The following is a 25,160-nucleotide window of genomic DNA, read 5'->3' as shown; positions in this document are numbered from 1 at the left end:
CATCAAGGTTTCCTCAGCCTGCAGATCTGACTAAATGTTTATTATGAGTAAACTTTAGAGAATGTTCTGTGTTGAAATCCCAAGATGTCAGCGGTTAGAAACACTCCAACCAACCCATCTGGGGTGTGTGGTAGCCTAGTGGTTAAAGTGTTGGACCAATCGGAAGGTTATAAGTTCGACACACTGCATGTGTGTGTTACTGCACCTTTAAGTGTGTTTCATTAATAATGAGATCATATACAATTCTATTATATAATTCACTTCCATAGATATAAATATGATTCACTTCCTAGGTTGATCTTGGATGGTGCAATAGCTCAGAAAGCCTTCGGCGCATGCGCGGTGCACAGACCTGCGCATGCGCACAAAGCAGTTAAGGCGCACGCTTTGTGTCGAGCATGCGTACAAGAGAGACAGGTTTATCCGCTCTATAGAAGTTTTAACGGGGATTTAAGGACAGGACACAGGATAAGGACAGGGTTCATAGCCCAACGCTTTATAACCCAAGTGGTACAGCTTGTTGTAGGACACGGTTAAAATTGTACGGTTTAAAATGGGTCCTACAGTTCAGTGTGAGACAGAAACAGGTAAGTGTGTGTGTGTGTGTGTGTGTGTTAGTTAACTACAGCTGTCAGATATGTAAACATTAATCTAGGGAAACAGAAACAGCGTGTGTGTGTGTGTGTGTGTGTGTGTGTGTGTGGAGTGTGTGGAGTGTGTGTGTGTGTGTGTGTGTGTGTGTGTGTGTGTGTGTGTGTGTCTCTCTCTGTGTGTGTGTGTGTGTGTGTGTGTGTGTGTAACGTGTGTTAACTACAGCTGTCAGATATGTAAACATTAATCTAGTGAAACTGTGTGTGTGTGTGTGTGTGTGTGTGTGTGTGTGTGTGTGTGTGTGTGTGTGTGTGTGTGGACTGTGCTTGTGTGTGTGAATGATGGTTGGATGTGTCTCATAACCGAATGAATTCATTTATCTATTTTATTAATGTAAAAGTCAGTTACTGTCAAAAAGTACATTTGTCCTTTCCATGTTCATCAGAGGAATTGATCTAGTGTTGTTTTTAGGCAGTAACATAATACAATATATGTTGTAAAGTCTGGTTTGTGGTGTACGGTAGGAGCCAGAGCAGTTTCTCTAGAGGCAGAGCTCAGAGAGACCCTGCAGAAGAGGATCATGGTCCTGGATGGAGGAATGGGGACCATGATTCAGAATAGGAACCTACAGGAAGACGACTTTCGAGGTCAGGAGTTTCAAGATCATCCACGAAGTTTAAAAGGCAACAACGATCTTCTGAGCATCACCAAGCCTGAGGTCATCTACGATATCCACAAGGTGATTGTGTGCTTGTGGTTTTTAGTTTATAACCTGGTTATTTAGTTTGTTTGTTTTTCTGTGTTCTTGTTCAATATGATCATTTTCTGTCGTTTTATCATGAAACTATAACTTTATTCATGAAAAAAGGATCATGTCAAATTCATGATCCTTATAGAAAAGTGTGAAGTTGAGCTGTTAACCCATGAAGGAGCGTGTGAAGGTTTTCTACTCAGCTGACACACAACATTATCCATTGGAATCTTTCTTGTTTTTTTCCTTTCTTGCTTTACTTATGCTTCTGTCTCTTTATTAATGGAGACTTGGCCAAAAAAACCCCACCAGATATATGATATTATAACAATTAATTTATTGCAATTCTGCTAATATTTTCTTTCTTGATTTGAATGTAGGAGTACTTGCTTGCCGGAGCAGATATCGTCGAGACAAACACATTCAGCAGCACACGGGTTGCTCAGGCAGACTACGGGCTTGAGGAGCTGGTATGATACACACTAAGAGCTTTTACTGAGCTATGCTTATGTACAGCCTTCTCCCATGAACACTGACATGCAACATGATTTAAGATTTCATATGAATATGGCTAATAAGGACTACAAGACACTGATTAGTGATTATTCAGCATTATATATTTAATTGTAGATCTCTTTGTTCATCTATATTTGCATGCATTGGGTACTTACCAGAGGAACAATATATGGCCAAAGGTTTGTGGACACCTTGCCATCCCACACGTTTGCATACCTTGGGATAATTTGCAAGACATGTACCATTTTATTTTTAAAGAAAACATGAGTGAGAAGACGAAACAAATTAGGACCTTATTTAATATGCAAGGCAAAACATAACAAAAAAGAAAATAAGGAAATAATCCCTGTTCCAATATTTGCATATCTTTTATATTTTAATATCTTGTATTACCCTCTTTTAGCATCAATGATGGCATGCAGTCTTTATTAAATATTGTGCATGAGGTCCTTAATTCTCTCAGGTGATATAGCTGCCCATTCTTCTCGGCAAAATTCCTCATGAGCTGAGAAACTCGCGGATAATTTAGGCACAGACACAAATCACAGTTACAATGAGTGGCAGGTGTGGAAACTTTCCCTTTAATAGCCATTTAAACCTCTGTGTATCAGACTGTGTGTTTATAATGTGGCCAAACGTGCGAGGATTTTTGAAACTTTTGATCAGGGTTGTGAAGGTAATTTCAGGTACACAAATCCCCACAGCCACACTCCAAAACTTTAGGAAAGAAAAAGCCTTCTGTATAGAGCGGAGATTGTTATAACAGCAAAGGGGAAAAAACCTAGAATAACATGGTATAAAAGCACTTATGTATATGGTGGTAAGATGGTGCATATGAAGCTTATAGTTATAGAAACGTATTGGACTTGCAGTAAAAAATAGCGTCTAGTGGGGGAAGTTATTCTAACATCAGAGATTTAGAGACTGCAGTATAAATATCACATCAAGATTTTCTGGTTTTTGTTTGATTTACCCAGGCCTATCGGCTTAACAAGGTGTCGGCGGAATTAGCACGGAAGGCCGTCGATGAAGTTTCTGCTAAGACAGGTAGAGTTCTAACCACTACCATAGGTTATATTTTTGAAAATTATAGTTCTTATTCATTCATATTATTATTAATCATGTTATTATTATTATTATTATTATTATTATTATTAAATTCATTATAACATGTTATAAGGAAAACTCAATTAATTGAATTTAGCTAAATCGTCTATATTTCACTGGTTAATATTAATCCTAATTTTTCATCGTACACGTGAAAGATCTGTTTAGTCAATGTGGCTAAGAGGAAAGTTATTTTAAACCGGTTTAAAACATGCCTTTATTTTCAGGTGTTAAACGGTACGTGGCTGGAGCCGTAGGTCCGACCAACAGAACTCTCTCTGTCTCGCCGTCAGTGGAAAGACCAGACTTCAGAAACATCAGTAAGATATACTGTTTTGCACAGCTTGCTTAATCAGTACTGGGATTTATCTGGACCTTGAGATAAAGAAAGTTTGTCAGGACATTCTGTGCCCTGTCATAATGTCAGATTAACCTTTCACATGTACCTTTCCCAAAGCTATGGCTGTTCATCCTGGAAAACTGTTTTTAGAACTTGTTAATCAAACCGCTCCGGCAAAACTACTGTAGTCCTTCATCGTGTTGGACAGTGTAGTGAAATTTAACTGAACTTTACATGCATAATGCAAAAATGTTCAGGTAAAAAAGTCAAAATCTAAGCTGGAGCCTATGAGCCTACATGCCAGAGAACATAGAGTAAACCCTGGAGCTACAAGGCAGCATTGATATCCACTGTTTTATTATTATTATTATTATTATTATTATTATTATTGACATGATTACTGACATTATTACGTTTATGTTTAGATCTCTGCTCATTGCGCTCATGAACTTCATGTTTAGTCATCACTACATCACAGTAATTGGTGTGTATAAAGTGTCATTACTTTGTGTAAGTATTTAAAAGCACTACATTTGTATGGTGTAGCATTTGATGAACTGGTGGAGGCGTACACTGAGCAGGTTCGAGGACTGCTGGATGGAGGCTCTGACATCCTGCTGGTGGAAACCATCTTCGATACTGCTAATGCAAAGGTAGTTCTTTCTTCTCTCTCTCTTTCTCTCTTTCTCTCTAGTCAGTGATGTATATACAAGTATTCAGTTATAATTTTTTACAACTTTTAAACAGAATCTCTTTCTTTTACAGGCTGCTCTGTTCGCTATTGATAAACTGTTTGAGGAGTCGTATGAACCGAGACCCATATTTGTAAGTAAAAAGACTATATTTATACATTTCTTTAAATAATATACATTTTTGCTGCACTCATCTACCTAATCACTGAAAAGGTAAAAATATTTAACACTACCATATTGGGATTTGAGCTAGAGCAGGTTGTTAGAGACATTTAAGTTGCAATTTTTTTTTTAACTAAATTTTAGTTCCAGTCCATAATATTTTTAAAGTTTTCTAGAAGTCATATTTATACAAGCCAATTTTAAATTAACAGGGTCAGTAATTTAATATTTTTTTTATTATTATTGTTACCTGCAGCATAAAGAGTAGTTTTACACACACACACTTACATTTACATTTACAGCATTTGGCAGACGCCCTTATCCAGAGCGACGTACAGAAGTGCTTAAATCTCTAACATTGAACACATTAATGCTGGTTCACTAGGTTACATACTTAAGATACCATGAGTTTAAAACATTTGTTCAAAGTTACAATGAAAAAGTGTCAGTTTTTTTTTTTTTTTTTAAATATACAAATGCAAAAGAAATGCTAGTTGAAGTGTTTTTACACAAAATTGCCATATCCATCTACCTCCGCTAAACAAATGTTCCTAAACTGCATAATTATGTATTATTCAACACAATCCAGAATTATGTAAATTTAGCATTTAAAGGCCTTTAATACAGCCTTCAATCCTACCAACTTATTTTTTCAATAATAACTCAACAGTTCCCTTTAAAGTGGTAGGTCAATACAAGTAACATGGTCTTTTTGTATTTTTTTTTTTTAATAAAATGTTTAAATGTTACAGCAGTTCTATACTATATATCAGAGTTTTATATATTTATGTAGGATTTTAGTCTTTAAGATAACAAAATTTTATAGTTCAGCAAATAATCTGAATGGTACAGTAGGTATAATATTGTATTGTAATTTTAATGCATATAGTATTGGCATTCTCTCATTTATAAACATGTATATGTGACCATTTTGTGACCATTTAAAGATGAGCGAGCAAATTGGGAAGGCTACGCTCACATTATTCACACTGTAGTAGACCATAAGTATGCAGGGGATTCAATCTATTCTAAGAGAGAGCTTTGTTTTATGTCTGTGTTCTAGATCTCTGGAACAATTGTGGACAAGAGTGGCCGTACACTATCAGGGCAGACGGGAGAGGCTTTTGTCATCAGCGTGTCTCATGTAAAGCCACTCTGGTAAGGATTTTCTCTAACCCAGAGCTACAGTCATAACTGTGGACATCAGTGATTAGCTATTTGTGGTAAATAGTTTATACATGACCGTATTTGTGTGGTCTTGTTATTAGCATTCAAAATGTGATGAACAGCAGATATTGCAGTGTGCAACAGTTAGGAAACGGCTAATCAACCAGATGACAAATCTAACCAATCATTTTTTTCACCAAGAATTTTTTTAAATTTGTGAAACATCAGCAATCATGCTCGAACGTTAGTAGCCATATACTTGTCATCTCCGTCAGCACTTTTATGAAACTGAATGTTTGTGATAAAAGTACTGACTGCAGACCTGCCAACCTTTACGCATTTTGTGTAGCAGATACGCATTTAGAAATCAAAGTACGCTGCTACGATTTGTCACTTCCAAATACGCATTGTAAAAAATCGATGCCTTTGAGTACAACTGTCTGTGCCTTTGTGCACCAGGCAATGCGCCTATTGGGCAGCAACCTGGGAAAATAATAATTCGACCAATCAGCGCCAGTTTAAAACTCTTCAACGCTACAAGCGGAGAGCCGTCAAAACGAGTGGTTTTCATCTGTCTCTGTCCGTCTTCAATTCTTCTTACAATGGCGGTGTTTTTTTTTTTTTTTTTTCTTTTTCTTTTTCTTTTTTTTTAACAAGTGAGACTCCTTTACTGGGGCATGTGCCTCAAGTTTAAGTTTTATGCACAGATCAAGTTTTACTTTATTTGCCAGTATTTATATACTGTAGGAAGCGTAAGTCATGCCTGTAAACGCATTGCCGTCGTACTTTAACGGAAAAGACAAACTGGCGCGAGCCCGCAGAAATCAATCCGCGAGCGTCTGTGTATCCCTTTTATAGCACGCAGTCATGCTATAACATGACGAAACTAATGTAATTTTTTAAATATCAATCGTATTCTGACTCGATTGTTACTGGCTCCTGTAGATCACATCTGATGGACATCAGATTTGTTTGTGAAAAGCAGGGAAATAGAAGCAGAAAGTATGAGGGAGGTATTATTATATGATCAGCCAGTCAAAACCATAGAGAATTCTAGAGTCTTGCATTATTGCTGAGAAATTAACACATGTATGTGTTGTCATATATGAAGTTACTTTAGTTCATTAGATATAATTTATGGCAATACATAAAGAGTTGTTAAAATAGTATGCAGATATTATACACAAACGATCATGCACACAACGTTATACTCTTTATTTTAGTAGCAGCTAAGTATTGTTATTGTTAGTGTGAAAATATCACAAGTTTTGAGATTTTATTCATTTTGTTGTCTGATATGTGTTCAAGGGACAGCAGTTTTTTTCTGTTTTTATACAGTATGCTATTTGTTGATTTTTGTTATTTATAATGTCCCATGTATTTAAGTAATGTTTAAGAGACATGTTTTTGTTTTTATGTTGCCTTTTCAATAAAAGAGTTGTTCATGGTCTACTTGTATGTTGAATAACTAGATATGGTGGTGAGTGAGAACTATGCGCTAAGTAATAAGTTGTGATGAGTGAGCATATGAACTTAACACTGACCAGCAAATGTTCCTGACCTCGCGCCACGTCGCTGCAGTAAGTTGCTGCTCAAAAATTTTTTCCAAGGTTGGCAGGTCTGTGACTGAGATGGCATCGCTTATTACCACCATGTCTATCCTATTAGATACAATTCATGCCCTCATTGACTTACCTTAACCACTCAGAATTGCACTTTTCTTGCCTATTTAATTAAGTAGGCTAAATAATTACTTTTCTGACCTGCTGGTGTGCTAACGTGAAGCTAGTATGTCATTGATGTTGATGTTGATAACTCTTATGTCGTCTCACTACAACGTTGTCTGCAGGAATGTTTATTTAACCCCGCAGGGGTCATGAATTTCACTCAAAGTAAAGGCTTGAAACTAGAGCCCTGCGTGGGACTGTTTTTATAAACCCACACCCGCCCGCTCCCGCTGAATATCTGACCAGGACCGCCCGCAAGCCGCGTGTTCCACTCCCGCCCGCACCCACAATGTTTGTGTCCACTCCCGCCCACTCTCGCGGATTTTTTCTTGAGAGCTTTTTTTGATTGTATTACAATCAAAACAATTTTGATTGTATACAAATGATCAGACTAATTATGAGTTCAGGCTAATGTCCAGAATAACAGAATTAAACATGATTGCATTTATATAAGATAAATTAATACTAAACCAAAGCAACACACCTGACAAAAACATTTGTTTTTTATTATAAAACATTAAAACAAAAAACTAGCGGCACCTCATTTTTTTAAACGTACTGCATGATACACAGACATGCACCAAATGATTAACTGTTAACAAACAGTTAAAGGAAGCCCAATATGAAATAACTTTAACTTAGAGCTTAGAAAGTATGCTATATAATTTAAACTAATTAAATAGAAAACGAAATAAATATAATAAATAAAATGCCTCAAGAAAATCTGACATTTCACATTCACAGTTAGCTTAACAGGCTGTATTGCAAAAGAAAATAAATAATACTACAAAAGAAAAAGAAAATACTAAAATATATGTAGCCTAAGCCTACTTAACAACTTATTGCAACTTACAAAGTTTAACTCTTTCCCATTTTTTTAATGACAATTGAGAATTGTGTCCAGATGTCTGACTTGCCTTGCTTTGCTTTTGTCAAGTAAACAGCCGCTTTAATCTTCTTCTTAACGTCATGTGTTGACTCCATTCTTATTATTAGGCTACACGCCAAATCCCACCGGGTCCCGCGGATCTCCCGCTAAATTTTCTGACCGCCCACTCCTGCCCGGGGCAAAGGTGAAACCGCCCGCTCCCGCGAGATTTGCGTTGGGTCCCGCGGGTCCAACGAGAGCCCAATCCCAATGCAGCCCTCTACTTGAAACATCCCTTAAAAATAAGATGATGATGTGAAACCCTCAATGGGAAGTCAGTAAACATTGCAGAATCACTGTCCTCAACCTGCACTTCAGTTGAGCTCCAGCATTTGCATGCAATGTTTTTTTCCCTCCTGTGTACTAAGTGTTACCATCTCTAACCCACTCCCACCCTACAGTATTGGTTTGAACTGTGCTCTGGGAGCCACTGAAATGAGGCCGTTTATCGAAACGATCGGAAAGAGCACCGGGGCTTTCATCATATGTTACCCCAATGCAGGTAATACCTCTCTAATTTGTGAGGCTACACTTGGGCTCTGTCTCACGATTTGATTTACCTGTGTCTGCTTTCCTCCAGGTCTCCCCAACACATTTGGAGACTATGATGAAACCCCAGAGTGCACTGCTAAATATTTGAAGGTGAGCTATGACATTTAAAATAATCCTAAACCTTAATGCCTTTTAGAATATTCTGTGTATTTCGTTTAAAATCAAAGCTCATGAAACAGTGCTTTGTTTGTTTTTCTTGCCTTCTGCTAGCTCATACATTCAGACTATTCAGAATCGAGCATTGAATAGTGCTGTGAGCGGGTATACACCGTTGGGGAGTTTAAACTTGCTTTTTCCTAATGCATAATGACATTCCTGTGAGAACGGCTTCATTAAGAAATGGTTTATTAAATACAGAAAATATTTTTGGATTATTGTAGTAATATATTAACATTTTTCAAAAGCATAGGCTTATTTAAGTGTTTAGATCTTAAAACAGTTTCCAGGGGTTTATTTTAATTTGATAAATCTTAGGGTTATCGGGTAATCTCAAGTTTATCCAGCATTATCTTGCATAAAAAGAAATACAACGTAAACCTGGGGCTCATAAGTCATGCTAACGGCTGAGAGACACTGGAGCAAAATAGGTTGTGCTATCATGGTAGGAGGGATGTTTACAATCTCCCCTATCAGTCACGGCAACACTCATGTATGTGGAAGAGGGCAGAACACCCTTTCCTCAAAGTGGTACATTGCCCTGAGGTGCAACATGGCATGAGCTTTAGTTCAAAAAGATGTGGCAGAATGGGTTCATATGTCAGGGAAGAAGGTTAGCCTTCAGTAACTTGGGTCCTGGATGCTGGCTGAGCATTAGAGAAAAGAAGGTCAAAAAATAAAGACAAGGCTCTAATGTAAAAATTGCTTGCTTTGCATTTCATGGCTTCACTCAGGAGTTCGCGACAGACGGTTTGGTGAATATTGTTGGTGGCTGCTGTGGAACGACACCAGACCACATACGGTAATAAAAACCAGTATGTGTTTAGTGTTTTACATGCATTTGTTATGCGTCTGTGCCATGTTATATTTTTAGTATTGGGAACAAAATGGGAACACGAGGCGGCTCCGTCTTTGTCCGAGGCGGCTCCGTCTTTGTCCGAGGCGGCTCCGTCTTTGTCCGAGGCGGCTCCGTCTTTGTCCGAGGCGGCTCCGTCTTTGTCCGAGGCGGCTCCGTCTTTGTCCGAGGCGGCTCCGTCTTTGTCCGAGGCGGCTCCGTCTTTGTCCGAGGCGGCTCCGTCTTTGTCCGAGGCGGCTCCGTCTTTGTCCGAGGCATCTTTAGGGTGTCTCTGTCTTTGTAGAGGTGTCTCTGTCTAGCTTTGTAGAGGTGTCTCTGTCTAGCTTTGTAGAGGTGTCTCTGTCTAGCTTTGTAGAGGTGTCAGATTTCATACTGAGGTTTCATACTGAACCTTTGATAACGTGTGTATTTGTATTTCTGATGCAGGGCGATTGCTGAGAGAGTGAAAACCTGCCAGCCCAGAGTTCCTCCGACAGACGTGTTCAGCGATTACATGCTGCTTTCTGGTAAACTTGCTTATGTGTGTGTTTATGAAGGCTTTCAGTCATTTATAAATTCAATAAACTCTTATTTATACATTTATATTTATTTATAGAAAAGATACACTTATCTTAAGTCATTTATAAACGAGTGTAAAAGTCCAACAATGGTTGTCTGGTACTCCTTAGGATTTGAACTCGAATGATATTGACTGGAGTTTAGTCTGCACAAACTATTGCGCACACACTTTTGTAACAAAGCAAAAAACTATTGTCATCGCAGAACAGATGCCTTGTTCCTTGTAAAACATGAGATGAGAACTGGAGTTTGGAGGCTGCAGTAGATATTTGAAGAGCAAGTTCTGTCTCTTTAATGTAGCAGAGCCTACTATAATTCTGTTACTGTTTAGTGCATGTCCTATCTTTATTCCCAAACAAGAAACGGGTACTAATAACTCACGGGTGTGATGGAGACATGGCTGGAGGAAGAGCAGAGGAAAACTAGGAAAAGGAGTTGAACAGGGAATCGCATTTTATGCCTTGTGACGTTTAAGACAGGATATTTTATTTTTGTGTTATTACAAACATGTTAACATGATTAGGTCATTGTGTTGTCAGGTCTGGAGCCATTTCGAATCGGACCGTATACCAACTTTGTCAACATCGGTGAGCGCTGCAACGTGGCTGGTTCACGCAAGTTCGCCAAACTCATCATGGCTGGGAATTATGAGGTAATGTTTAATGAAGATATTGTCATCGTCATCGCAGTGCATTTAATACACGTGTTTACGTTTCAGCTTCTTATCTCAGTAACAGTGTAGCACTAGTTCAGAATTTGTCCTTGTAGCTGCAGCAGGGCCTTTACCACATTATCAAATCTCTGCATGATGTTGTCTTGTAATATATGTACTTATCGGCATATATTAAAGGACGCTAGGCTACATGCTTTTTTCTGTAAATGTTACACAACATAACTCTCTGACTCGTATCTTTTGTCATGTATGTTATTGTTGTATTTGTCTGTATTTTAACTGTGTGTGTGTGTGTGTGTGTGTGTGTGTGTGTGTGTGTGAATTGGCAGGAGGCATTGAGTATAGCTAAAGCACAAGTAGAAATGGGTGCTCAGGTCCTGGATATCAACATGGATGAGGGGATGCTGGAGGGACCTGTTGCCATGGCACGCTTCTGCAAACTCATTGCCTCTGAGCCTGACATTGCCAAAGTAACGCTTGCTCTTTAAAAATATTTTAGAGTAACTTATAGAGTAAAGTGCAACAGTTATAGGATTTTAATAGGTTTTTCTTATAGGATTATATGGCTGTATTTATCTGAATTGAGTTAGATGGATGCACCATTATTCACAGTGAAAATACTTTCGTTATAAGGACAGTGATAAACAGGAATAGTCTGAGAAATAACTTTTTTAAGAGTAATAGAAATAGTATAATAGAAAATAGAACAGTAAATAGAAAATAGTGAAAGAATAATTTATGACTTTTTCAAGCATTTGATGTTATAACAGCAATTTAGGAGATTTTTCTTTTATATAAACCTGTCCAAATCTCAGTTTAACCCAGTGTGTGTACTCGTTTTTCTGCTGGTATTTAGGTACCTCTGTGCATCGACTCGTCCAATTTCGCAGTGATCGAGGCAGGTCTGAAGTGCTGCCAGGGCAAATGCATTGTCAACAGTATCAGCCTGAAGGAGGGAGAAGAAGCCTTCCTCAGACAAGCCAAACAAGTGCATCGCTACGGAGCCGCCGTCGTCGTTATGGCCTTCGATGAAGAAGGGCAGGTCAGTGCATGCCATCAGTATGTGACACTGAACAATTTATAAAACAGTGTTTATTATTATTATTATTATTATTATTATTATTATTCCCTCTTTTGAAAATGAAAATTGAAAATTCTTTCAAATGACTTGTGAGCAGTAATGACCAGTCAGCAAAAACGCTATCCTTCACAGAGACTAATACAGATAGTTTACTCAAAATATAAAAGCCTTCTTTTATAGTATTTTCTGACCAAAATACTTGTAAAAATAGCTCAGTTCTTTCTAGGAAATTCTGGCAGACTTGATAAATCATGCTTGTGTTCTTTTTTTAGGCTACTGAAATTGATCGGAAGGTTCAGATCTGCACAAGAGCCTATCACCTCCTTACTAAAAAGGTGGGGTTTAACCCCAACGATATTATCTTTGACCCCAACATCCTGACCATCGGCACCGGCATGGAGGAGCACAACTTGTACGCTATCAACTATATCAAAGCCACACGGGCTATAAAGGTAGAACAGTAAAGATATATATCACTCTAGTTTACACGGCGTTCTTCTTTACCTGATGTAGCTGATCAGGGAGGAGCGTTATACCTAAAATTAGTTGCCAGTCATTGTTTGTCACTTGGTGCAAAATAGTTTTTCTAAAGGTGCTGTAAATAAAAAAAAAATATAAAAATAATTTAATCTCTGTCTGTCTGTCTAGGAAACTTTGCCTGGAGCCAGAATCAGTGGTGGTCTGTCTAACTTGTCCTTCTCTTTTCGAGGCATGGAGGCCATCAGGGAGGCCATGCATGGAGTTTTCCTTTACCATGCTATAAAGGTACAAATCCTCTTCTCGTAAACCATGTGATCTTACCAGAGTTCATCACTTGGCACTGAGCTGGATTTTGTCTTGCTTATGAGCCAAACAACGCTTCATGTTGTCCCCTGTCTATTTCACATACCTTTTTTATTCAAGAACATCTACTTTTAAAAAAAAAAAATTAAAAACTCTAATAGAACAGACTGGTGGTTTGGGCAAACACGGCATCCTGATTCAGTTGAACACAGACCCAAGTTGTCTCAAATAGTGTAATAAACATACATGTATACTGTACACTATATAAATATACAGTATGTAGAACCTGTTTTGCGGTACATTAAACCGTATCTTGTGCCAATGAACCATCAGAACAACCTTCAAGAAACGTAACATTTCCAAATTAAAAATTTTGCTCCTCGGTTGAATCTGCAATTGTAGCAACATTCTCACTCTGTAGGACCTCTTTTCAGTAAATGACGAGTACAGTGTGCTCTAGTGGCCATGACTGCTTAGTGCAAAATGGGACTAAGAATCTCTTTTTTTTACAGTTTTACTTAAACATGGCACAATACTACAAATTTTTTCCTGACACAAAAGTCTTGTGTAAGCTTTGAGCCAGCTAATATTTATTTAAATGTAATTATTTTTTATTTTTGTAAATCATTTTTTAATTTTTTTAATATAATCCCAGCCTTTGCCGATATGTTTTCTCTTATGTGACATACCGTTTTTTTGTAGTATTAGCCTGACACTGGTACTAGGTATTGATACTGGGTATATACTGGATAGTATAGTTTTAGTGCATCACTTGGGTATTAATAGTGCACTCTGCTCACACTTACGACAGTACGTCATGTATACAGTTTGTGGTACATCTAATCAGGGCTATTCCACTTTAAAATTCTTCTTCAGCAACTAAGTTTCCTTTAGACATGTCTGCAGACTTTACTGCATCCTGGATTTTCATTGCTAAAATGTGCTTGTCTGTTACGCCCCCTGCAGGAAGGGATGGACATGGGGATTGTGAATGCAGGTTCTCTGCCTGTGTATGATGACGTTGATAAAGAGCTGCTCACGCTGTGTGAAAATCTCATCTGGAACCGAGACCCAGAAGCCACAGAAAAGCTTCTTCTGTACGCTCAGGTATTCTCTCCCAGAGGAGACCATTCAAAGCACAAGACTGTAAACACAGCTATTTATTTATTTGTTTGTTTGTTTGTTTATATATTTTTTTAATGTACTTACTTCACTATGTTAACATTGTATTAAAAGATTAAGCTTTAGAAATGTACCTTTTTGTATTTAGAACCATGTTAAAGGAGGGAAGAAGGTGATTCAGACAGATGAGTGGAGAAAAGGAAGTGTGGAGGAGAGATTGGAGTATGCACTTGTCAAGGTATTATTGTGTGCATATTTCTCATGCATCAAATGTTAATGAGCAGGTTGCATGGCTGGTCAGTGATCCATTGCAGACGAAATGAACATGTAATGCAGTGTCTTGATATTGCTGAGTGACCTGCAGCTCTGGATCATCTAGGGTGAGGTTAAAAGTTTCACTTAATTCATCATCTAATGTCAAAGTTGTCTATATTACATAACCTTTAACACATCTAGCAAGCAGTAATTAGCAAAAGTAGCAAACTTGGCTTTTGCCCAATACAAGGGTTTTCTTAACCATAGCTTATATCATAATTGTGTGAAACTATATTACATTTAAAGGAGATGCCCTTGGCCAGAGTGAATTACATTTTGTCTGTTTTTGTGAGCAATTGAGTGTTAAGGGCCTTGCACAGGGGCCCAGTACGGGCAGCTTGGTATTTGAACTCACAACCTTCCAATCAGTAGTCCAACACCCAAACACTAGGCTACCACATCCCTGCTATAATATAGTATAATATAATATAGAATATAAAAACTTGACTGAACAAAAGTTTAATTTGACTTAATTTGCCTCTGTAGGACCTTTTGAAACCTCTTTGTGTGTGTGTGTGTGTAGGGAATAGAGAAGTTTATAGTCGAGGACACAGAGGAGGCTCGAGCTCAGACAGATCGCTATTCCCGAGCACTCCATATCATCGAGGGGCCGCTCATGAATGGCATGAAGACCGTGGGAGATCTATTTGGAGCTGGCAAGATGTTCCTGCCACAGGTAGTGCACACACACTTACTTGACATTTGATTATAGCCTTTATCCCACACTCTAAATCTGTCACCATAAACGACAACACAGACATATGAATATGGTACAGCAGTATATCTAACTCCATATCTAAATGTATATTTCAGACAGAAGGTTATCATGACAACCTAATCAATTATCAAGAACTGATTTTAAATGTATTTATTCGTGATCCGAGAAGTTCGGATAAGCGGTGGTTCGGATAAGCGGTAGTTCGGATAAGCGGTAGTTCCACCACCTGTCATTGTCAGTGCTGTGCTGTGATTGCTGGTCTAACCAGAGTGTGTGTGTTCAGGTGATTAAATCAGCTCGTGTAATGAAGAAAGCAGTGGCCTATCTGATTCCCTTTATGGAGAAGGAGAGGGAAGAGATGATGGCTATATCTGGCGTGCCTGATGATTCGGTGAGTTATCACACTTTTCCACACTGTTTACTAGTGAAACTGTAAATTGTCCTTAATGTACAGTGAGATTTTTTTTTAAAAGGTGTGCTTACAGTTTTACACCGTTTACTCGCTTTATGATATTTCGTACTCCTCGATCACCCAAACCAATGCTGAGGTCTCGATGTGTGTATTTGCATCTGTGCAGGATCCTTATCAGGGCACAATAGTTCTGGCTACAGTAAAGGGGGACGTCCATGACATCGGCAAGAACATTGTGGGAGTTGTGCTGGGATGCAACAACTTTCGGTATGTAGCTCACCAGAGGTGGGAGTAAGTCATACATGCGCAAGTCACAAGTAAGTCTCAAGTCATGAATGTCAAGTCAAAGTCAAGTCGAGACTTTTTTTAATATTTGTCAAGCAAGTCTCAAATTTGTGACTTAAGTCTGACTCGAGTCAAGTCGAGTCCCCATCTCTGAGTCAAGTCTTAAGTCATGAATGTCAAGTCAAAGTCGAGTCTTTTTTTAAAATATATTTTTCAAGCAAGTCTCAAATTTGTGACTTAAGTCATATGCCTCGAGTCTGCCATCATTGTAGCTCACCAAATAGAAATGTGTCAATGACTGTAAAAGTTAAGAGATGCGCACTGAGAAAATTTACCCACACGTCCATTGTGTAAACATACTTAAACAAAGAACTAAACAAAAGCTAGAAATATCTCGGTGGAAATTATGTTTCTTTCCATGTAGGGTGATCGATTTAGGAGTGATGATTCCATGCGATCAGATCCTGAAGGTGGCCGTTGACAAGAAAGCAGGTAGAGAATATTTTATTCAGTACTGACAAGAACTTGGAGGAAGAAGTAAGACATGTAGGTTGTTTGAGTTTGTTTTTCTATTATTTTTGCACCTGAGCTACAAATCTCATGTAGCTAATGAATATTGGAAGTCTGTTTTAAACAGTATGGTTTCCAAGAATAAGAACTCAAATCCTCATTATTCTTGCTTCAGGGCTCCAGGTGAAAGATAAGCATCTGAGCACTTCTGTTTGTTTGTAGATATCATTGGTTTGTCCGGCCTCATCACTCCGTCCCTTGATGAGATGATTCATGTAGCAAAGGAGATGGAACGTCTGGGCATGAAAACCCCTCTGCTGATCGGAGGAGCCACAACATCAAAGTCAGTCCTGATATTCAGTTCTTAATCAGCAGTCAAAGCAGCAGTGATTAGATCTAATTGTGTGTGTGTGTGTGTGTGTGTGTGTGTGTGTGTTTGATCGGGTGTGTGTATGTGTTTGTGAGAACAGGACTCACACAGCAGTAAAGATCGCCCCTCGATACACATCCCCTGTCATTCATGTCCTCGATGCGTCTCGTAGTGTCGTCGTGGTAAGCTTTCCTTATGCGTTTTTAGCATGTTTAGTTTTAAAGAACTTGTCTACTCTTATTTTCTTCATAAATGTATTTTATTAGATTTCATTGTGTTGAGCAACTGGTACAAGAATTTCCTTTGTGATGAGAAAAGTATTATATTTATTGTAATGTACACATATAATGCACACGTATACATACATATATTTGCTTCTATGTAAATCAAACGTAAAAAAAAAAAAACCTATAGCTTTTTCTGAAATACTCCGCTGATAAAGAACTTACCAGAAAGCACCTGGCAGAGGCTCAAGACTGTGATTGGTTGGAAAATAATAGCAGGTAGTTCACTGGCCAAAGGAGGAAGTGCAAATTAAACCTGGCACTTTCTGCTCATTAAAGGGCCTTATTTACTGATGAGTCATTAAGGATAAAAATAGCTGACTCGTTCATGGATTTCTCAGTGGGGTTTGAGAACTGGAAGGTGAGCAGAGCCGAAACAGCTCTGCGATGAAAATGTGTAACTTCCAGGAAAGAACTGAATAAAAATGTAATTAGTAGTAATTACACAAGCTTTGATATAGTGTTTGCCTTCCGGTTAAATTCTTTCATTGATTATTATTGTATGAGGAATGAAAAGTTTCCTGATAGAAAGCATGGTGTGTGTGTGTGTGTGTGCAGTGTTCACAGCTGTTGGATGAAGGGATATGTGAGGATTTCTTCGAGGAGGTAACAGAGGAGTATGAAGAGATCAGGCAGGATCACTACGACTCTCTTAAGGTTTGGTTGCATTGCTTATGGAAATAGTTTCCCTCTGGGAGCAGGACAGACAAACAGACCTTCTTTCATTGTTGCCTTTTATTTATAACACACGCCATCCTATACACTCTAAAAACTGCTGGGTTGAAAATAACCCAATTTCGTTTTATTAATACACGTTTTCTTATTTTTGTAAAGGATGTCTAGGCTAAAATAGCAAACTTAAATCTAATGTACAATATGTCTAATATACGGAGCTGATTTCGTCATAACGTATAAAACGCTCACATTCTATGAAAATGTATTAAATATCACAATAAATGCATCAATGACCTCAGTCAGGAAAATTTACTTCCAATTAAATGTGTGCGAAATGTATATGCATTTCATGTAACAGTGTAAAAGTTAAAGAACACAGAATCCAATCAAGCAGTCAGGTCACAGTAATAATAATAATAAGTTTATTAACTATACACAGTTTAATTAATAATAAAAAACACAAATTAAGTTACAGTTTGTCTGCAAAAATGAATGCTGGCAGAACTCTTACTGCTGGTGTCTCTTCCCCAGGAAGTCCATACACCAAACTGCCACACCAGGGAACACTGCTTACTGCCATCAACTAATTACATAGAAAATATTAATGTCAGTTTAAAAGGCATTTTATCCAAGAGTTGCTCCTTAAATTATCCTAATGATCCTGGGTGTGTCACGAATAAAATGGTGGTCGAACATGTTTAGTGACACAGGTGAGTGTAGCTTTATTTATACTAAGGATAAAGCCATTTAATGCATAATAGGTGGTTTTTAAAGTAACATCTACATCATCACAAAGAGGAAACTTTATAAGGATACATTGGTCCTCTGTTTTAGTCTCATGTTAAGTTTGCTAATTCAGATTAATCATTTTATAAGGCTGATCGATTATTCGAAATCCCTTTTGCAATCGTGCTAGCACAGGTGAACAACTGTGATACTGATTAATGTAGTAATAAGTGGCCCTCGTTAGATTAGTTTAGTATCAGGAGCATCGGGAGTTGTGGGTTTGTTTACAGGCTGAACTAGACAGAAAGAAAGAACTTGCTTTCTTTTCATGGTAAAAACTTTTAGAATAAAAGCCTTTATTTTGTCACATAGATTTTCACTGTGCTCTAATGTATTTCTTCTATTTCTATCCCAACTCTGGAGGTTGGGGTCCGAGCACAGGGTCAGCCATGATACAACACAGAGTTAAGGGCCTTGCTCAAGGGCCCAACAGTGGCAGCTTGGCAGTGCTGTGGCTCGAACCCCAATCTTCTAATCAACAACCCAGAGCCTTAACCAAATGTCACTTTTTTTTCCACCAACTGCCTTCATAAAACAGCAGTGTAGATGGCACCTGTACATTCTATATAATCTTTTGTCTCTAATTTCACCAAAGCTAAGCCTGAGCACTAGGGAACATTTTCACAAGGATAATAAATGCTTGTGACGAATCATTGTTTCAAGCTTAGATATTTATGACTGAGATTAGCCAACTATCAAATCCAATGTGCGGCGAAAGGCTGATATTATAAATGTCAAAGACAACAGATGTATGTGTAAGGCTTGGAACATTTATCAGGTGCTGACAGTATGTAGATGAAATAGGTACTGCTACTGCTTTTATCTTTTACTGAAGTATCGTGCTTTATATTCACACTAGACATCAACACGTGTCACTGCTGTCAATTTCTTGTGAGCATGTAGTGATTGCTATCGTCTTGTCAGGCTTTTTTCCATTCTTTTTCATCATAATGTTATCCTTGGTTAAGTTGTATTTTTAAATATAAATGTGGTTCATTTGGGGCTAAACAAGAATAGAAGAATACAGCTTGAGAATGACAGACAGCACTATAGGGTTCGTCTGATGAACTACTGGGTCATTGTTTTTGTTATTCTAGATTTATATTATACCAGATTCACATGGAATTGTAAAATTCCTACTGAAGCGTGCTCCTTCTGTGCACTCTGGGACGGAGTGTCAATACCAGGATCCCATTTATTCGAATGTGTAGAAACCCATATACTAGTAATGGATTGAGAAGACGTGTTATACATGGATTTGAAATGGCTTTTTAAAATCTGACTGTTACTCATTAATTAATTAATTAATCGATCGATCTTAATTAATTATTTAATTGAATTAATTATTTTAATTTAATTTATCGATCATTGATCGATTAATTAATCAATATTTATTGATTGATTTGCTTATTTACTTACTTATTTTATGCATAGAGCCACATTTTGAGTGTTGCACATTCACCAATCATATCTTAGCTACTGGGTTGCCTCCAGGCATAATATCTCTAGAAATTCAATTCAAATTTTGCTTCCTGCTGTTCCTTCCTCTTGGCTCCATGTCCAGTGTGAAAAGAAGGCTAACGTTCTCAAATTGCTCAAATAACAATTTTAGACCTGCTCTGGTAACATTAATTAACATTACTTACGTATATATAGTTTATGGCACCCCATCGGAGAACCATTGTAGTATTCACTTCAGCGTATAATTAAAGTGTCAAAAATCAGTTAGATTAGAATAGGTTTGGGCTTTCTTAACAAAGCCACTGATTGAGGTCATGTAAATGTTTGAGATTGTTTTGATGCTTGTTATTTAGTGCATGTGTTTTCCCCTGCTCTTACAGGATCGGCGGTACATGTCTCTTGTACAGGCAAGGGAAAAAGGCTTCCACATCGACTGGCACTCCCAGCCACCACCAGGTATCCATTAAATTTGCCCTCAGGGCACCTTTGATAAATAAAAAAAGAATTTAAACTATCTCAGAATATCCGGTGGATTCTTTGATTGTAAGTTGGCTTAATGTCGCCAAGTTCTACACCCTAACCCAGTCACAGGTCAAGACAAGAGTGAATGATTGCTCCCTTTGTTTTCGTGTAGTTCAGCCACAGTTCCTGGGCACTCGTGTGTTCGACACATATGACCTGAGGAAGCTGGTGGACTTTATTGACTGGAAGCCCTTCTTTGATGTGTGGCAGCTGAGGGGGAAATATCCTAACCGGGGGTACCCCAAAATCTTTAATGATAAAACTGTGGGTAAGGGAAAATATTTAAAAATGAAATTACTTCATTGAGGTATTGTTGAACAAAATATAAATAAATAAACAAAAACCACATTTTAGCTAAAGGTAAAAAAAAGTTCTGCACATGCGAGTAACATTAATGTGTTGTGGTGTGTATCTGTCTGTGTACGATGTGTGTGTGTGTGTGTAGGAGAAGAGGCCAGACGTGTGTTTGACGATGCTCTGAGGCTTTTGAACAGGCTGATTGACAGTAAAGGTCTGCAAGCAAGAGGCATTGTGGGCTTCTGGCGTGCACATAGCCACAGAGATGACATTCTTGTATACACTGATGATGTCACTCCAACCTTATCTAATCATACCGCTACCTTCTTCGGGCTTAGGCAGCAGGTGACCTTGCACTAAGATTTCACAAACTTTTGTGTTGAGAAGATGAATGTAAAGTGAGGATAACAATGGTTTATTACAATTGAATCACTGGTATGGATCAAATGGGGAGAAAATCCACCCATGCTTTACAGGAATATTTGAACACCGTGTGTTTTCCTGTCTGTGCAGGCAGAGAAAGACTCTGCGAGTTCAGAGCCGTACCTCTGTTTGGCAGATTTTGTCGCTCCGTTGGAAAGCAGAGTGCAGGACTACGTGGGACTCTTTGCTGTTGCTGTGTTTGGTGCCGAAAAGCTCAGCCAAGATTTTGAGCGGCAAGGCGATGATTACAGCAGCATCATGGTGAAAGCTCTCGCTGACAGACTTGCAGAGGTAAAGTGTAACCTCCGCATACACAGCAGTCATGGTTTAGACCAAAGCTTACTGTGAACTGGACCTGTGGATAGAGCTGTACAAAAGTGAACCAATATTTAACTAAATAAAACCAAACATTAACTAAAAGGATGCGTCTTTAGCAAAGTTTAAACCTCACAGCAATGCATAAAAATTAATCTGGTGTTTGCGAATGACTTTGAAATTTCGAAACAAATCTTCAAAAAGCAGAAAACCTGATTTGTTTTATACTATCTTTCTGTTTTGAATAACATCTGCCACCAATCTTCATCATTTTTACACAGTCTGCTCTCTAGAAATAATTTTACAAATGCTGCAAAAAATACAAACTTTATAAAGCTTCGAGAGACAATTAAAAAGAGATTTTTGGTTATAAAGTGTTCCATTAGCTAGCATTAAATGGGTTAGCAAGGTATGACCATATTAATATTCAGGTAAATATATGGCAGTAATCGTTAATAGTTGGCAACTGACATGCTGACCAACGTATGGTTTAATTAGATGCATCTCTGTTTGTTCTTTGTATGGCTCATTCTTTATACACCACGCTTATTGTATTATGCAGCCCTTGTCATTGTCACTGTATTGTAAATTCTGGATGCTTCATATTTCTTCCTAGTGTAGGAGGAGGATGATGTAATACATTTACGATGATTATTTGTTTGGCAGGCGTTTGCTGAGGAGCTCCATGCCCGTGTGAGGAGGGAGTTTTGGGGTTGCATTGAGGAGGGAGGTCTGCTGGCCAGCGACCTGCACAAGCTGCGTTACTCTGGCATTCGGCCTGCTCCGGGCTATCCTAGCCAGCCTGACCATACCGAGAAACGCACCATGTGGAGACTCGCCCAAATTCAGGAGAAAACTGGTACACAAGTGTACAAAAGGAATACTAATATATCTGTTGATGAATGCAAGGCAGTGTCAATCTGGCACAGTGATCTCTTTGGGAATGAGCTAATAAATGTGTATTTTATTTCTTTGGTCCAAAATATAAGACTATTTTCCAGGAAAGTAATTTTAAGTTTACTATTTTGTGCTGACACAAGGTTTGGTTTCCTGCTCTGTTTTAAGGTATTGGTCTAACTGAATCACTTGCCATGACTCCAGCTGCAGCTGTATCTGGTCTCTACTTCTCCAACCCCAAATCCACATACTTTGCTGTTGGCAAGATCACCAAAGAGCAGGTACGATTCAGAATAAACATAACGCTAAGCTTAAGTAACACAGAGTGTGTACTACAACTGTGCACAGATCAGTACCCTAATACTTATTTGTAATTACACAAAATGTATGTATAAGTGAGGTATTTGTTTTAGAGTAAAGCATCATTATTAGTAGCATACATGTATTGATTTAAAGAAAGCAGCTCCTAATGTTCTCATATTACAGAGTACCAGAATTTCTTTTACTGCCTCTCCACTTAATAGTGTAGCATCAAAGTAGATTACAGGTAATTTACCTTGTCATGCTCAGCTGTGCTATCAGGTGAAAAGTGCTTTGTCTTGTCGACTGATGATATCCGTAGTATGTTTGTTTACTATGGATTTTCCTTTTGTGAGAAAAGAAATGGAAAGTATTTGAATGGAAACTCCTTTGTAATAGAGGTCTTGGTGCATTTGTTGATGATGATAAGAAATTAAATGCACATCTCTATAATTCAATTGACTAATACTGTGCAATTCTAACGATAAATGACTTGCGATGGGACAGACATAAAGAAAAGTCCAACATTTTTTTCATTTTTTCAACAGAGGTCTATTATAGGATTTAGTTGTTTTTCTGGTGTTTCATGTATAAGTGTTTATTATATCAACAAGTACCACACATTCAAGCATTTACGCACCTTCACACACACAGCGACTCACAGCAACAAAGTGGCCTGGACACCATTCATTTTCAACAAGAGCTGGCGACTTCCTGCAACATGAGCTAAAGTGATCGTTAGCGAAGAGATGCTAGCACGTCCAGTGACAAAGTTTTAAGTGAAGACAGTAGAATGCACATGATCTATGCCTAGGAGAACCCACTGCTTCTCGTTCATCCCGTATGATATGAATCGTACATAAACTGATGAATTTTATATTTAGAACGTTTCCTTGTAACTGAAAGAATTTATTTCAAGTGCTAATTGCCCCAGCTACTTATAAATGTTTTTATCATGACATCCAGTAGAAACAACGTCTTACTGGCAACTTCATAGTACATGGTGACTTGGAGTGATAATATTCCTCCATGTGTGAATGTTAAAAAGGTTTTCTGTTGTGTGTGTTTTTTTTTGTTTTTTTTTCTCCATGAGGTTATTCAAGACTAGTTTGACAAAATGCCATCGTATTTCTTTGGCTAATTTGTTATATGTTTGCAGGTGGAAGATTATGCCAGGAGGAAGGAGATTTCTGTGACTGAGGCAGAGAAGTGGTTGGCACCCAACCTGGCCTACGACACTGATTAAGCCACATGACCGCAAAGACAAAATGGTTTAAATTCTGGACATTGACACTAGATAAACCAAATTGTTACAATAGTAAAACTATTGTTTTATTTATTTTTAACGATAACACTTTCTCGTTTTTGTCTCCGTTAAATGCTGTAAATTATATTTTTGCCATTTTAATCTAGAAATTTAAAAATTACACCTTTCAATATAAGGTATTATACAGTTCTAATAATTGAGTGCATTATCTAAATGCAAAAGCGTGAGATGTCTATGGAAAAGACAAGGAAAAAGTTTTCCAAAGTTGTCCCTTTTGAAGGGATTTTCCCAAGTTATTTAATGCCAGACAAATGTTTACAATCTCCTAAGATGCTCAAAGTGATTTTTTTTCACTTAATGATTTCATGTTGTATAGTTGAACATGCCTTAAAACGTGTCTAGGTTAGACATGACTTTATAGTAAGCAAACTGTCTTAGAACAAAATTGTATTTTTTTTTTTCTGGATTTAAATTTAAAAGTCATAGATGGTGACCCAATTGTCTTCCGTCTCTTGCTTTACTCCCAGTGCACAGCACAAGAATCTGGCAGATAGCATGCCGTATTCATTACATTCATTAATCCAACACACTTTAGAGATTTCCCTGCTCTAACCCAGCTCATTCAACTCCATTAGCGATTAATTAGCTCCAGGAGCTCAGCTGGGCTTTTGCCAATTTAATTTACCGACCAACTGCACATGCCACCATCCTACACACAAACTGTACACAAGTTGTAATAAATGTTTCCTTCACACTGCTAATGTGTATTTGGATACTTTTGTTCTAGTATTTATTCCGTGTATAAATGTACAGTTTTGGTAATTTTCACCATCCCTGCCTTGTTTGGATGCAGTGTATGACGAGAAGATTGTGGATAGATAGGTGGATGGATGGATAGATTGGATGGGATGGATGGAATTGTTAGATTTAAATAAAACTTAAATAGAATCAAAAATAAAATTTAGATTTTCAGTGTGAAGCATTTAACAGATTGCATGTGCTGGTAACAAAAGAATTATTCAATAATAAATTGATATTTTCATTTGTCATATACAGTATCTGCCATTATTTTAGATTTAAGGGCAAAAATAAACCTTTAATCCAGTTTTACCAAAAGGAAAAGATGTGAATTACTATGTTTTAAGTAGTAACCTATTTACAATATAAGTATTGACAAGTAAATTGGTTAGCTGTTTGCTAGCAATGGTAGTTCATATGTAAGTGATGTTTTTGATGCTAGTGAACGTAGCTTCCATTGAGAGCGGAAGGGAGCCAAACTACTGCTCATTGTCTGTATGGTCTGCTGTCTGTGGTCTGCATCTTCTGCATATACTAAATTCAAATTTGATTTGTCACGTACACAATCGTATACAGTACATGTAGTGAAATTCTTTTCATGACTGTCCTTGATATAAACACAAAATACACAAATAAAAAACCCCATAACTAACTAGTGAGTTCATAAAACCCCATGATTGACTGTCTCTGTGATTGACAGGTGATATACAGTATAATTCAATTTATTTTATTTGCATAGCACTTTTAACAATTCACAGTCTCA

The 25,160-nt window shown here is 37.8% G+C and overlaps 1 protein-coding gene across 1 annotated transcript; it reads left to right on the top strand.

The window, feature by feature from the left end:
• The first annotated feature begins 361 nt into the window (after positions 1 to 361).
• Positions 362 to 24,356, top strand: mtr (5-methyltetrahydrofolate-homocysteine methyltransferase). Its single transcript, XM_027132795.2, has 33 exons — positions 362 to 587; positions 1,116 to 1,330; positions 1,723 to 1,812; positions 2,836 to 2,905; positions 3,193 to 3,285; positions 3,852 to 3,958; positions 4,071 to 4,130; positions 5,223 to 5,317; positions 8,383 to 8,483; positions 8,562 to 8,623; positions 9,424 to 9,491; positions 9,972 to 10,051; positions 10,643 to 10,755; positions 11,106 to 11,246; positions 11,633 to 11,818; positions 12,130 to 12,309; positions 12,506 to 12,622; positions 13,607 to 13,747; positions 13,911 to 14,000; positions 14,601 to 14,753; positions 15,079 to 15,186; positions 15,374 to 15,474; positions 15,917 to 15,984; positions 16,225 to 16,345; positions 16,473 to 16,554; positions 17,215 to 17,313; positions 19,959 to 20,034; positions 20,213 to 20,368; positions 20,546 to 20,742; positions 20,911 to 21,111; positions 21,802 to 21,994; positions 22,201 to 22,313; positions 23,492 to 24,356. The coding sequence occupies exons 1-33, from the start codon at positions 554 to 556 to the stop codon at positions 23,576 to 23,578; spliced, it is 3,798 nt and encodes a 1,265-aa protein (XP_026988596.2). The 5' UTR covers positions 362 to 553; the 3' UTR covers positions 23,579 to 24,356.
• Positions 24,357 to 25,160: the final 804 nt, after the last annotated feature.

Source organism: Tachysurus fulvidraco, chromosome 8 (assembly GCF_022655615.1).
Source record: "Tachysurus fulvidraco isolate hzauxx_2018 chromosome 8, HZAU_PFXX_2.0, whole genome shotgun sequence".
Classification (NCBI taxonomy): domain Eukaryota; kingdom Metazoa; phylum Chordata; class Actinopteri; order Siluriformes; family Bagridae; genus Tachysurus; species Tachysurus fulvidraco.
This window is presented reverse-complemented; position numbering and strand designations above follow the sequence as displayed.